Genomic DNA, 12,825 nt, shown 5'->3' with positions numbered 1-12,825 from the left:
TGGAGACGGAGTTTTGCTCTTGTTGTCCAGGCTGGAGTGCAATGGCATGATCTCGGCTCACCACAACCTCCACCTCCCGGGTTTAAGCTATTCTCCTGCCTCAGCTTCCCTAGTAGCTGGGATTACAGGCATGCTCCACCATGCCCATCTAATTTTGTATTTTTAGTAGAGACGGGGTTTCTCCATGTTGGCCAGGCTAGTCTTGAACTCCAAACTCCAAACTCAGGTGATCCGCCTGCCTTGGCCTCCCAAAGTGCTGGGATTATAGGCGTGAGCCGCCATGCCCGGCCAAGACTCTTTCTAAAAAGAAATAAAAATAGGCCATGTGCAGTGGCTCACACCTGTAATCCCAGCACTTTGGAAGGCCGAAGTGGGAGGATCACTTGAGGTCAGGAGTTCGAGACAAGCCTGGCCAACATGACGAAACCCCATCTCTGCTAAAAATACAAAAATCAGCTGGGTATGGCCGGGCACGGTGGCTCACGCCTGTAATCCCAGCACTTTGGGAGGCCAAGGCAGGTGGATCACCTGAGGTTGCGAGTTCAAGACCAGCCTGACCAACATGGAGAAACCCCATCTCTCCTAAAAATACAAACTTAGATGGGCGTGGTGGCATATGCCTGTAATCCTAGCTACTCAGGAGGCTGAGGCAGAAGAATTGCTTGAACCTGGGAGGTGGAGGTTGTAGTGAGCTGAGATCGTGCCATTGCACTCCAGCCTGGGCACCAAGAAGGTGTAACTCTGTTTCAAAAAAAAAAAAAATCAGCTGGGTGTGGTGGTGCATGCCTGTTACTCAGGAGGCTGAGGCAGGAGAATCACTTGAACCCAGGAGGCAGAGGTTGCAATGAACCAAGATTGCACCACTGCACTCCAGCCTGGGTGACAGACCGAGATCCTGTCTCAGAAAAATAGAAAATAAAAGATCATAGGTACATGGGCAAAATGCATACATAGTGTGACCTTGTGAGAAAACAAGGATTCGGTTGTCTTGATCAAGGTGCCTCGGAATCCAGAAAAAGAAAACTCATTATACTCATTATATACTTGAAAATGATTTTTTTTTTAGCTTAAAATAGCAGCAGAAAGTATATTTTAAAAAAATCTCGGATGGGGGAACTTTACCATATGTCAGGCTGAGCTGTTGTACTTTGCTGTGTGCATTTGCTATCAGTCTTATTCAAAAAATAAGCTGAGATTCCCATTTTTAGTCCTTACAAAAGTGATTCATGTGTTAAAATGGGAATGTCAGAAATGTGGAAGAAGATACATGTTTAAGATCTCTTGGTGGAGGGAGGGAAGGCATTTCTAAATAGGCTACAAAGGCCGGGTGTGGTGGCTTATGCTTGTAATGCCAGCACTTTGGGAGGCCAAGGCGGGAGGATCACTTGAGGTCAGGAGTTCGAGACCAGCCTGGCCAACGTGGCAAAACCCTGTCTCTACTAAATTAACAAAAATTAGTCGGATGTGGTGGCAGGCGCCTGTAATCCCAGCTACTCAATCCCCGCTACTTGGGAGGCTAAGGAAGGAGGGTTAAACCCGGGAGGCGGAGGTTGCAGTGAGCCGAGATCATGCCACTGCACTCCAGCCTGGGCGACAGAGTGAGAATCCATCTCAAAAATAAACAGGCTACAAAAAACTAAGAGTGACAAATAGAAATAAATTGACTTCCTAAAACTGGGAGGTCTCTGTATGGCACAGACATGAGCCAGGATGACTGAGCTGGGGCAGTCATCCCAAATGCCCAGGGATCTCCCAGCAAAGACAGTCATGTGGCCACCACAGAGAAGGGGTACATCCAGTGGCCACTGGACACACAGAAGTGTCATGTCACTATTAAAAAATGCTGGCCAGGCATGGTGGCTCATACCTACAATCACAGCACTTTGGGAGGCTGAGGCAGGCGGATCACCTGAGGTAGGGAGTTTGAGATCACCCTGACCAACATGGAGAAACCCTATCTCTACCAAAAATATAAGATTAGCTGGGTGTGGTGGCGCACGCCTGTAACCCCAGCTACTTGGGAGGCTGAGGCAGGAGAATCATGAACCCGGGAGGCGGAGGTTGCAGTGAGCAGAGATCGTGCCACCGCACTCCAGCCTAGGTAACAAGAACGAAACTGTCTCAAAAAAAAAAAAAAAAGCTGCCGGGCACGGTGGCTCATGCCTGTAATCCCAGCACTTTGGGAGGCCGAGGCGGGTGGATCACGAGGTCAGGAGATAGAGACCATCCTGGCTAACACGGTGAAACCCCGTCTCTACTAAAAATACAAAAATTAGCTGGGTGTGGTGGCGCACGCCTGTAACCCCAGCTACTTGGGAGGCTGAGGCAGGAGAATCATGAACCCGGGAGGCGGAGGTTGCAGTGAGCAGAGATCGTGCCACCGCACTCCAGCCTAGGTAACAAGAACGAAACTGTCTCAAAAAAAAAAAAAAAAGCTGCCGGGCACGGTGGCTCATGCCTGTAATCCCAGCACTTTGGGAGGCCGAGGCGGGTGGATCACGAGGTCAGGAGATAGAGACCATCCTGGCTAACACGGTGAAACCCCGTCTCTACTGAAAATACAAAAAAATTAGCCGGACGTGGTGGTGGGCACCTGTAGTCCCAGCTACTCGGGAAGCTGAGGCAGGAGAATGGCGTGAACCCGGGAGGCGGAGCTTGCAGTGAGCCAAGATCACGCCGCTGCACTCCAGCCTGGGCGACAGAGTGAGACTGTCTCCAAAAAAAAAAAAAAAGCTAATGGGAGGCTGGGTGCAGTGGGTCACACTTGTAACAGCACTTTACGAGGCCCAGGTGGGTGGATCACATCAGGATTTTAAGAACAGCCTGGCCAACATGGTGAAACATCATCTCTACTAAAAATACAAAAATTAGCTGGGCGTGGTGATGGGCGCCTGCAATCCCGGCTACTCGGGAGGCTGAGGCAAGACAATTTCTTGAATCCAGGAGGCAGAGGTTACGCTGAACCAAGACTGCCCCACTACACTACAGTCTGAGCAACAGAGCAAGACCCTGTCTCAAAAAAAAAAAAAAAAAAAACAGAAAACCTTTGAAAAGAAAAAAACCCAACTAAAGAGGGGGTTTTGCTTCAGGATAGGGAGGCCGGACCTCCAAGGGCAGCTCAGTGGTGACTTCTCTCTCCTTGTTCCACCAGTCGCTGCACAGAGCTCTGCCTCATGGTCACAGGATGGCTGCTCTACTGCCAGGCATCACAACCTACTTCAGACCAAAGAAGGGCTACCAGCCATGGGGAAGGCTAGCCAAGACTTCCTTTAAAAGGCTTTCCTGGAAGCTACACTAGCAAGTTCCATTTGCATGTCATGGGGATCAACTCATGTGACTCAGTTCTGAACAAAGAGACACACGGAGTGTCTAGCTTCAAACACGTGCTAGCTTCAAACTCCATGTGGGTCGCCTTCCGTGTGGAGGAGCTTGTTCCTGTCTGGCCTCAGCCAGAAGCCCCGTGTAAATCACGAGTCCCCACCCAGGGTGGTTTATAGGAGAGATTTATTTGAAGAAATATTACAACATATAAAAACTACATAAAGTCTTAATTTCCACTCATACAGTGGTAGATTTGATATAATGCATAATAAAAAACTTTTAAAATCCAGAATGCACAAAGTACTGCACAATTTGATCACTAAATCATTAGTTGATAAGCGAACCTCACACAACAGCTTCATGTCAGCCAAGGCCACAAACACCATGTACCACACATGTGAACGGACAGATTGACATGTTAAAAACACAACATCAGTGCATGTTGGGGATTCCTGGTGCCAGAAACAGGGGTGACGGGAGGGCAGAACTAGTCCTTAGCAGCTTCCTCCTCCTTTATTTTAGCTGAAGGGAAATAAAAGGAAAAGTCACTCTGGGGAACACGCACGGTATCACGCTACATGACAGGTGACTAACAGACATGGACCATCAGGAAATGTTAACGTACTGATGTAACAGCGGACCCAATAAGCGGCAGAGTGCTAAGGGAACATTCATGGAGACTGAACACTCCTCAAACGGTCCCAGGGGGTTCTAGACCCAGAGGCTCGAGTGAACAGCTGAGGCAGGTGTCTGCTGAGCCAGACTCACTGAACAGGAGTGAGGGAAATGGCCCCAGGGCCAGCCCAGCAGCCAACCTGACCAAAGGCCTGCTGTGTGCAGCGCGCCTGCTCTAAGCACTCGACATGTGCAAGTCAATCCTCACAGCAGCCCCTTCAGAAAGATGGGTGACCCACATGAGTCCAACAGCCCAGAGCAGTGGCCGGCAGCTGCCCCTGCATGTACCCCCAGAGGGCAGTCAGGCCCCAGAGGAAGCCCGGCCCACCCCACCATACCTGAGGCACTCTCTCGGGCTTTGGCCAACATACAGAGCTTGATCTCCAAGCCAATGGCTTTGGCCAGGGGCGGTGGCACAGCGTTGCCCACCTGCGGGAGGGGAGAAGGGCAATGCCTGATGTGGATGGCCAGGCCCGAGGCCCGGGGTCAGGTGTACTGCCAGCCCCTGCTCAGATGCAGGACAACCTGAGCATTGCGCCCCTTGGGGAGGGGTTCTGGTCCTGCTCACATGGGCCCAAAGCCCTTCCAGCACAAGGTCCTCGGATCCTCCAACTGGCCCATCGTCCCACCCCACAGCCATAGTTCACTGGGCCTTTGAAGAGCTTCGGAAAGACTTGAGACAAAGACCCATGGGGCTGGGCGCGGTGGCTCACGCCTGTAATCCCAGCACTTTGGGAAGCCAAGGCAGATGGATTAGTTGAGGCCAGGAGTTCAAGACCAGCCTGGCCAGTATGGCGAAACCTCGTCTACTAAAAGTACAAAAACTAGCCGGGCATGGTGGCACATGTCTGTAATCCCAGCTACACGGGAGGCTGAGACAGCAGAATCGCTTGAACTCGGGAGGTGGAGGTTGCAGTGAGCAGAGATGATGTCACTGCACTCCAGCCTGGGCGACAGAGTGAGACTCTATCTCAGGAAAAAAAAAAAAAAGACAAATGGGCTACCTAGACACGTTTCACTCCCAGCTAAGAGTGGCTGCTTCCCTGGCCAGCGTGGAGGCGCATGCCTATAATCCCAGCACTTTGGGAGGCCGAGGCAGGCGGATCACCTGAGGTCAAGAGTTCGGGACCAGCCTGGCCAACGTGGTGAAACCCCGTCTCTACTAAAAATACCAAAATTAGCCAGGTGTGTTGGCAGGCAACTGTAATCCCAGCTACTCGGGAGTCTGAGGCAGGAGAATCACTTGAAACCAGGGGGGTGTAGGTTGTGGTGAGCTGAGATCACGCCACTTCACTCCAGCGTGGGCGAAAGAGCAAAGCTTCATCTTAAAAAAAAAAAAAAGTGGCTGCTTCCTGAGAACCAGATTCGGCAGGAGGAGCGAAACATGGTTTTCACAAGAACCCTGGACACTGGTTTTTAAGCTATGCACGTGCCCTGTGTTGATGAAAATACACTTAACTAAGACTAACTCACAGACTAATTTGTTAAGTCAACCTGACACCTGAGAAGCAGGTAGGAATTAAGGTGCTAGTTCATTTGAACCTACAGCGAGTGAGCTGTCGCCACCGTGGGTTTTAGCCTGCTCCCTTAGTGTGACGGACTGTCCTTCTGGCTCAATCTCTGACTCAAAGACAAACAGTAAGGAACCAGCGTAGGGATACAGCCTGACTCGGATGTCTCAGCCCTGTCCCTCCTGTGGGCCATCGTCCTACTGCGAGTGCTGGGGCTACCCGGCAGCCAGCAGGTGTCGGAAGTGACTGTGCTGGCCCCAGTCCCACCCAGTGACAGGCACAGAAGCCTCCTTCCTGTCCAGACCCCGTGGGCACTGCCCCACTGACCTGCCGGTGCTTGTCCAGGATGTTGCCGAAGAGCCGGTAGGTGTCGGGGAAGCCCTGGGAGCGGGCGCACTCCCGCACGCTCACCACGCGGTGCTGCTCGGGGTGCAGCACGCGGCCCTGGGGCAAGAGGCGCAGCAGGTGAGGGTAGTAGCACCCAGGCCAGGTCACGGTGGGGGACAGGGAGGGAAATGGCAACCTGGCAGCGTCCGGCCGTGGCCTTGGCCTACGAGCCTGTCCCATGGACACGGAGGGGGCAGGAGGCAGAGGAGGCCAGGTGCCTGGGGTCCTGGGGTGCTGTCCTCTGGTTGGCTAAGCCCACATCTCCACCCAATTGGGCCTCCAAGTACAGGGCCTGACTCAGGCCCTTGGACACCCCCTCCCCACCTACCTGCTTGCCCATGGGCTCGGGGTTGGTGACGGTTGTGCTGAAGAAGCCGTCCCACTCGAGCCTTCCATAGAGGCCAGCCCAGTGGTTGTGCCGGTTCCCGGTGTGGGGCAGGCACCAGGGGATGAGGGTGTTGAACTGCCTGGCTGCGGGGTCACAGGCTTTGCCGGCTGGAAGAGAGGACAGTGATGAGGCTGCAGTTATGGGTGGGGTATAGGCTTGGGACGGGGGACAGTGGCTCTTAGAGCTTTGGGAGGCAGAGATGGCACCTCCTGCGCAAGGGGACCGCCGGGGTGGAGCAGCCAACAATCCTCATTCTCTGGGCACTGTTTTTGTTATTATTACTATATATTTTTTTGAGACAGAGTCTGGCTGTGTTGCCCAGGCTAGAGTGCAATGGTATGATCTTGGCTCACTGCAACCTCTGCCTATGGGGTTCAAGCTATTCTCCTGCCTCAGCCTCCCAAATAGCTGGGATTACAGGCGTGTGATACCACGCCCAGCTAATTTGTGTAATTTTAGTAAAGACGGGGTTTCACCATGTTGGGTCAGGCTGATCTCGAGCTCCTGACCTCAAGTGATCTGCCTGCCTCGGCCTCCCAAAGTGCTGGGATTAGAGGTTGAGCCACTGTGCCTGACCTGTTTCATTTATTTTATTATTTTATTTTATCTATCTATTCATTCATTCATTCATTTATTCATTCATTCTTTTTAGAGACAGGGTCTCACTCTGTCTCCCAGGCTGGAGTGCAATGGCACAATCACAGCTCTCTACAGCCTCAACCTCCCAGGCTCAAGCGATCCTCCCGCCTTAAAGTGCTTCCCAAAGTGCTGATATTATAGGTGTGGCCACCAACCCAGCCTGCTTTTACTACTTAACATGGTCAGCAGCTACCTTCTCTGGGGGCTTGGTGTGTCTGTGCCCTGCCCTGGCCTCCAGGTTCATAGGTCAAAGCCCCAGGGCTCTGCCTTCCTTCCCCTCAGCCCATCGGGAACCACGACCTACAGGCCCCACCTTCCACGCAGGAGCAGACCCCACGGAGGGCCCCAGAGCTGCTGCGGCCGTTCTTCCTGTCATGGTGGGTATACCGCAGCTTCCTGGCCATGGTGCCGTCCGAGAGCCGCACCTCAATGTTCGGCAGATCGCGCCAGTCTGAGCCGGGGGCCAAGGGGATGTGCCGCATGCGGGCGGCCACCAATGCGCTCATGTCCTGAAAGAGTGTGGGGGACCCAGCTGTCACCTTGTGTAAGCAGCATCTGAGCATCCATGGTGGGCTGGGTGCTGGGAACACCACGGTGACCAGGAAGCCCCCTGGGGCTCACGCCCATCGGGAAAGAGACAGTCGGGGATGTTGCACTTGGCTCAAGGCCACGGCAGAGACCTGAGGCAGCACAGGGGTGGAACAGCGTGGGAATCTAAGCTGAGTCTTTAGGGTGGGGGAAGGGGAGTGGTGCCAGGGGATGGTGAAAGGGCTGGTCTTGGCATCCTGGGAAAACATGCAGGAAGAGGCAGCGAGGGGGGGAAGGCAGTGGTGGGTGGGCAGTGGCTTGACACCATTCCAGACCGAGTCTGAGTCCAGGAGTGCGGGAGCTCTGATACTTCCCATGACCATGGGAGAGTGGCCAGGGGTCACGCAAGGGCTGAGGACTCAGGAAGAGGAGCCTGGGATCAGATTCCATGTCCCCCTTGAGCCTTGGGCAGGCTCTGACTGTTCCCATGAGGCTGCTAGGCTGGGCCTTGAGGAGGAGCTGCTCTGTCGGGATGCCGATACCTTACAGATGTGGTCCCTGAGGATGGGCTGGTACTGTGCGCCCCGGAGCTGCCTCTGGAACCAGGACTGAGGCTCCCCGTTGTAGGAGATCTCCAGCGCTGAAGCTCCATTCCGCACCTCTGGCAGGTCGGACATTGTGTCTCGCACCGTGATGGTCCGGAAAGGACCTGAGCTCAACCTGCAACAGATCAGGAGGTCGACACCTCTGGGCATGCACACAGCAGCTGTCCCCTCGTCACAGGTGCCGCCCCCTGCCTGCTCACATGGCCTTCTCCAGAGGTCACAGCACACTGCCTGAGGTCACGAGTGGCAGTGTGCCTGGATGCCATCTGGAAGAGGGGACGGGGTTATGGCGTGGACTTTGTGGACGACCACAGCCAAGCATGCGGCCAGCCACTCTACCTGCGCTATCTACTAGGGAAGCAGATGACGCAGGGTCAGAATTGGAGAAGGGGGGTGGCAGAGCGCCATGTGGCAGGCTGGATGCCGTACCATCCTCTCCTCCCTAAACCTCACCAGGGAGCACTCACGGGCCCTATGAGCTACGGAGGCCCGCTCGGCAGTGTGTGGAGGAGTGACCGGGGCCACCTACCTGGTTATGTTGCTCACGAACTTCTTGTCATCCACCACCACACTCAGCTGGCAGGCCCGGGGCGCAAACACGTGCAGCGGCTCCGGGAACAGGGGAAGCTTCTCTCCAGGGGCTGCGGCCAGGATGATGGCCCGCCTCCGCGTCTGGGCCACGCCGTACTGACCGGCCTGTGGGGGAGAAGGACAGACACCCCATCAGTGGGACACTCCCAACTGGACTGGCCAGACCCAGGCCTGGGGTCAGCAGCCTGACTCGGGAGCGGCTGGCCGATGCGGAATCCCCAGTCGCCCCAGCAGGCATGCTCCTGGTCAGAGGAGGCTGGAGCAGATAAAGAACAAAAGCAGCTGAGCCCAGGGGACAACCACTGGGGAAGGTGGGAGCAAACCTTGCAGGCAAGTCCAGCCAGCTCTAAAAGCACTGCAAGGGCCCCGAGGTCTTAGCACTCAGGGAGAACAACATTGGAGACCAGGAGCCCTGCCGCTTCCCTAATGGCTGTGGTTACAAGGACAGAGAATGTGGCTGTGACAAGTCTTGCCTGCTGAGCCTGAGTCACCCTGAGGCTGAAGTAGGGGACCGGGTAGCCAAGTGCTTGCCCACTTAGGCAGACATCCTGTGCTAGCATCTGAATAGCTGCTTCATTTTTAGTTATACCCTCAATCGCTGAGCTGATACAGAGGATGGGGGATGCTTTTCAGATAAGGCCTGGGCCCCACAGACCATGTCCACCCCTGTCCCTGCACACACAGCCACCTGGAGTGCAACCCTCGGCCATCTGTGGGGGTTTGTATGCGCAGTCACCCAGAGCAAAACTGTCTTTTAGAACGATTGAACAGCAGCTGCCTACACATGTCTCTGCACACCTCACTTCCCCTCCCTCATGCAGACTCAACCGCTCTGCGGTGCTCCGTGGTGGGCTGCTCACCCTTCCCCATCAAGGGAAAGGAACCGGGAGCTACCTGGTGAGAAGCCCCTGGTAGCCAGCCCTCCCCGGCATGTTCGAGAACACAGCTCAAGAGATGCTAGAGGTGGACTTGCTGGGGGCCGGCTGAGCATGCATCTCCCCTGACCCCGCCAGTGGGACAGAGCACCACGCCAGCCTCTGCTGCCTGGATGGCAGGCCTGTGCCATTGAACCCTGCTTTCAGTAAGGGACGGTTGGCTGCCGGCCGGGTCATGTGCTGGCCACATCCACCTGCCCGCCCCGGCCCCGGGGCCCACCTGCAGCACGCCGAAGGTGCACTGATAGCCCATGCGGACCAGGCAGCGGAGGGTGAGCTTCAGGACCATGGAACGCTTGAAGGAGACAAAGTTCCTGACATTCTCCAGGAGGAAGAACCGGGGCCGGTAGTAGTCGCAGTAGCTGTAGGGGGCAGGAGAGACTGCAGGAGTCACCTCCACAGACAGAGGGGAGGAACGACCCACTGTGCCGGAAGCCCCTCGTGAATGTTATCAAAGTCTCTCCCTACTGAAAGCTGAGCTGTGGTTTTCCAGGGGGCAGAAGCCTCAGTGCAGCGTGAAAGTGACCACCGCTGACGCGCGGCACAACCCCAGGCCATCTGTCAACACTGGGGGCTTCTACCTGTTTACCTGAGGAAGGAGACCACCAACGAGTTTTTGAACTTGGAGTAGGTGCGTGAGTTGAAGCGGTTCATGCCACTGAAGCCCTGGCAGGGCGGGCCACCGCACAGCATCTCCACGTCTCCCTTCTGGGGCAGCCGCTGGCCGCGGGAGTTGGTGGTCTCCCCGGCCATGACCAGCTTCAGCAGTATGTTGCAGTCCTCTGTGAACACCGTGGAGCCGGGGTTGTTCAGTCGGAAGGCCTGGGCCGCGGGGTCCCACATCTCGATGGCCCACAGCGTGTCAGAGATGCCTGGCGGATCAAGGTCGAAGCCATGCTTTCAACTCTCCAGAAAGAGATGTTTTTTTTTTTTTTGAGACGGAGTCTCGCTCTGTCACCCAGGCTGGAGTGCAGTGGCGTGATCTCGGCTCACTGCAAGCCTCCCAGGTTCAAGTGATTCTCCCACCTCAGCCTCCCGAGAAGCTGGGACACTGCAGGTGCCCGCCACCACGCCCAGCTAATTTTTGTATTCTTATTAGAGACAGGGTTTCACCATGTTGGTCAGGATGATCTCGAACTCCTGACCTCGTGATCCTCCCACCTTGGCCTCCCAAAGTGCTGGGATTACAGGCGTGCGCCACCGTGCCTGGCCTTGGAAGGAGATTGAGTCAGGAAGGTGACCGGGGTTGGAAGTCGTTGCAGGTAGCACCTGCCCAGTCTGGGCTCACCAGGTGTTCAGAGATGGAGCCTATGGGCACTCACCTGCTTGGTGGAATCCCTCCGACAACCCCCCGCAGCCAGAAAACACGTCCAGGGTCCGCAGCTTGGGCAGCTTGATCTCCATCTCTGGCTCGCTAGGCTCACAGGCTTGGGACTTGGGCTTGCCCTTCCCTGGGGGAGAGAGGCCAGAGGCTAAACCTGATCCTCAGAGTCCAAGTCCCACCTCTCAAGCGCCTTGTTAATTCAGGCAGTCTCGCTGTCCCAGAGTTGGTAACACCAGAGGTGGTTTTACACTGAGGGATTCACAGGCAGCCTCCAAGTTACAGAAGAATGACTTGAAAAGAAACTCATACAATGACGTACCTTTTCCCTTGCCCTTCCCTTTGTTTCCAGGGCTACGGGCATGGTTGGGAGGATCTTCAAAGCTTTTACTCTTCGCATTATAGGCCTGAAAAGGAGAGAACTGCAATCGTTTGGGAGAGAAGCGCACTGGTCCCCTCTCTAACACAGACTAGTAAGAAGGCAATTTCATAGCCACTTAATTTCTCCCTCAGTGGGGCATGGTCAGTTAGCCACCAATAAGAGTAGTGTGACTTTGCCACAATGGAAACTTAAAACAATCCATCTTATTAATACTAACATTCGATCTGGCTGACATTGAAATGCCTACTGGAGTGCACTTGGGAATACTCATTCTAGAACAGGAAAAAGTGCTATACAGAATCTGCTGTCCAATTGAGCTATCGTCATCCAAGCCTGGGAAAACGTGGATGTATCGTTTTAGGATAACAACAAGGAAAGGCTAAGCCCCAACAATTTACAAGCCATGAGCTTGATCAGCTGACTAGTGGGCCCTCTCCATAACCAGGGCCACCTGCACGGGCATGTGGGCTGGGCCTGGACGTGGGCGCCTGGCCCAAGGGACCCAGGAGCAGGGGTACCTTCTCCAACTCATACTAAGACACCAGTCAGGCTCGTGGAGGCTGCCTCACGGTCCTCAACATTCAGTTGCACCAAGACACTAAAACGTTACGTTTTCTAATGACGTGCTTTTTAAAAACCAGGAGTGTTAAACTCCGGAACTACTTGAATCTCATACAACTTGTGCTCCGGAGAACCCTGCCCAGACCCCCGTAAAGCTCCTGCAGAACAGCTTCACGTCAGCCAACCACCCACTTCTTACAAAAGCTGAAACCCTGCAGCCAAGCCGCCTTGTGCATAACCCGACATCAGACTCCTTCTGGACAACTTCGACCCCGAAGCCTTCCCTCTAGCAAGCAGGGGCACCACCTCGAGGAAGTAGAAGCGGTTGGGGCCGCCCATGGAGTACACCTGGACGCACTCGGGCAGGTCCTCCCCATACTCCACGGTGCAGCGGCCCTGCACGGCCTTGAAGTCCACCACAGCCTCCTCGTCGCTCCAGTAGAGCAGGTTGATGTCTGCGTGGTAGCTCGCCGGGGTGGACTTGTGGGTGTTCTCAGGCCTGCGAGCGGGAGAGGCCTCGTTAGGAGCTCTCCTTTGTGGTGAGCTTATGCCGAATTAAACAGCACCATGTTCCTAGGGTGCTCAGGGAACTGCTGGGTAAAGACCCCCCCCCAGGTAGGCAACCACCAGGTAAAGACACCCCCAGTTAGGGAGACCAGGTAAAGATCCCCTGAGTTAGGGAACCACAGGGTAAGGAACCCTTGCCAGTTAGGGAACCGCAGGGTAAAGCTATCCCCTCCCCACACTGGGGAACTGCAAGGTAGACTCCCCCCATTTAGGGAACCACAGGGTAAAGACCCACCCCTAGTTAGGGAACCACAGGGTAAAGACTCCCCCAGTTAGGGAACCGCAGGGTAAAGACCCCCCCCCAAGTTAGGGAACTGCAGGGTAAAGACGCCCCCCAGTTAGGGAACCGCAGGGTAAAGACCCCCCCACCCCCAGTTAGGGAACCGCAGGGTAAAGATATCCCCTCCCCACACT

The 12,825-nt window shown here is 55.0% G+C and overlaps 1 protein-coding gene across 2 annotated transcripts in view; it reads right to left on the bottom strand.

Moving 5' to 3' along the window:
- Positions 1-3,486: 3,486 nt before the first annotated feature.
- The window catches only part of DNMT1 (DNA (cytosine-5-)-methyltransferase 1), a 60,728-nt gene continuing 51,389 nt past the window's right edge, over positions 3,487-12,825 (bottom strand). For both annotated transcript variants that reach the window (XM_011954870.1, XM_011954871.1), the window contains 12 exons: positions 12,151-12,343; positions 11,224-11,308; positions 10,903-11,031; positions 10,170-10,452; positions 9,801-9,942; positions 8,584-8,750; positions 7,992-8,169; positions 7,235-7,430; positions 6,223-6,389; positions 5,835-5,951; positions 4,335-4,425; positions 3,487-3,843 (listed from right to left, as the gene is read on the bottom strand). In XM_011954870.1, coding sequence (XP_011810260.1) covers positions 3,809-3,843; positions 4,335-4,425; positions 5,835-5,951; positions 6,223-6,389; positions 7,235-7,430; positions 7,992-8,169; positions 8,584-8,750; positions 9,801-9,942; positions 10,170-10,452; positions 10,903-11,031; positions 11,224-11,308; positions 12,151-12,343 — 1,783 coding nt within the window. In that variant the 3' untranslated portion in view covers positions 3,487-3,808. The remainder of the gene's footprint in view (positions 3,844-4,334; positions 4,426-5,834; positions 5,952-6,222; positions 6,390-7,234; positions 7,431-7,991; positions 8,170-8,583; positions 8,751-9,800; positions 9,943-10,169; positions 10,453-10,902; positions 11,032-11,223; positions 11,309-12,150; positions 12,344-12,825) is intronic.

The sequence above is a fragment of the Colobus angolensis genome, unplaced genomic scaffold, assembly GCF_000951035.1.
Source record: "Colobus angolensis palliatus isolate OR3802 unplaced genomic scaffold, Cang.pa_1.0 Scaffold39, whole genome shotgun sequence".
NCBI classification, from domain to species: Eukaryota; Metazoa; Chordata; class Mammalia; order Primates; family Cercopithecidae; genus Colobus; species Colobus angolensis.
The sequence above is the reverse complement of the archived record's forward strand: the minus strand, read 5'-3'. Positions and strand labels throughout refer to the sequence as shown.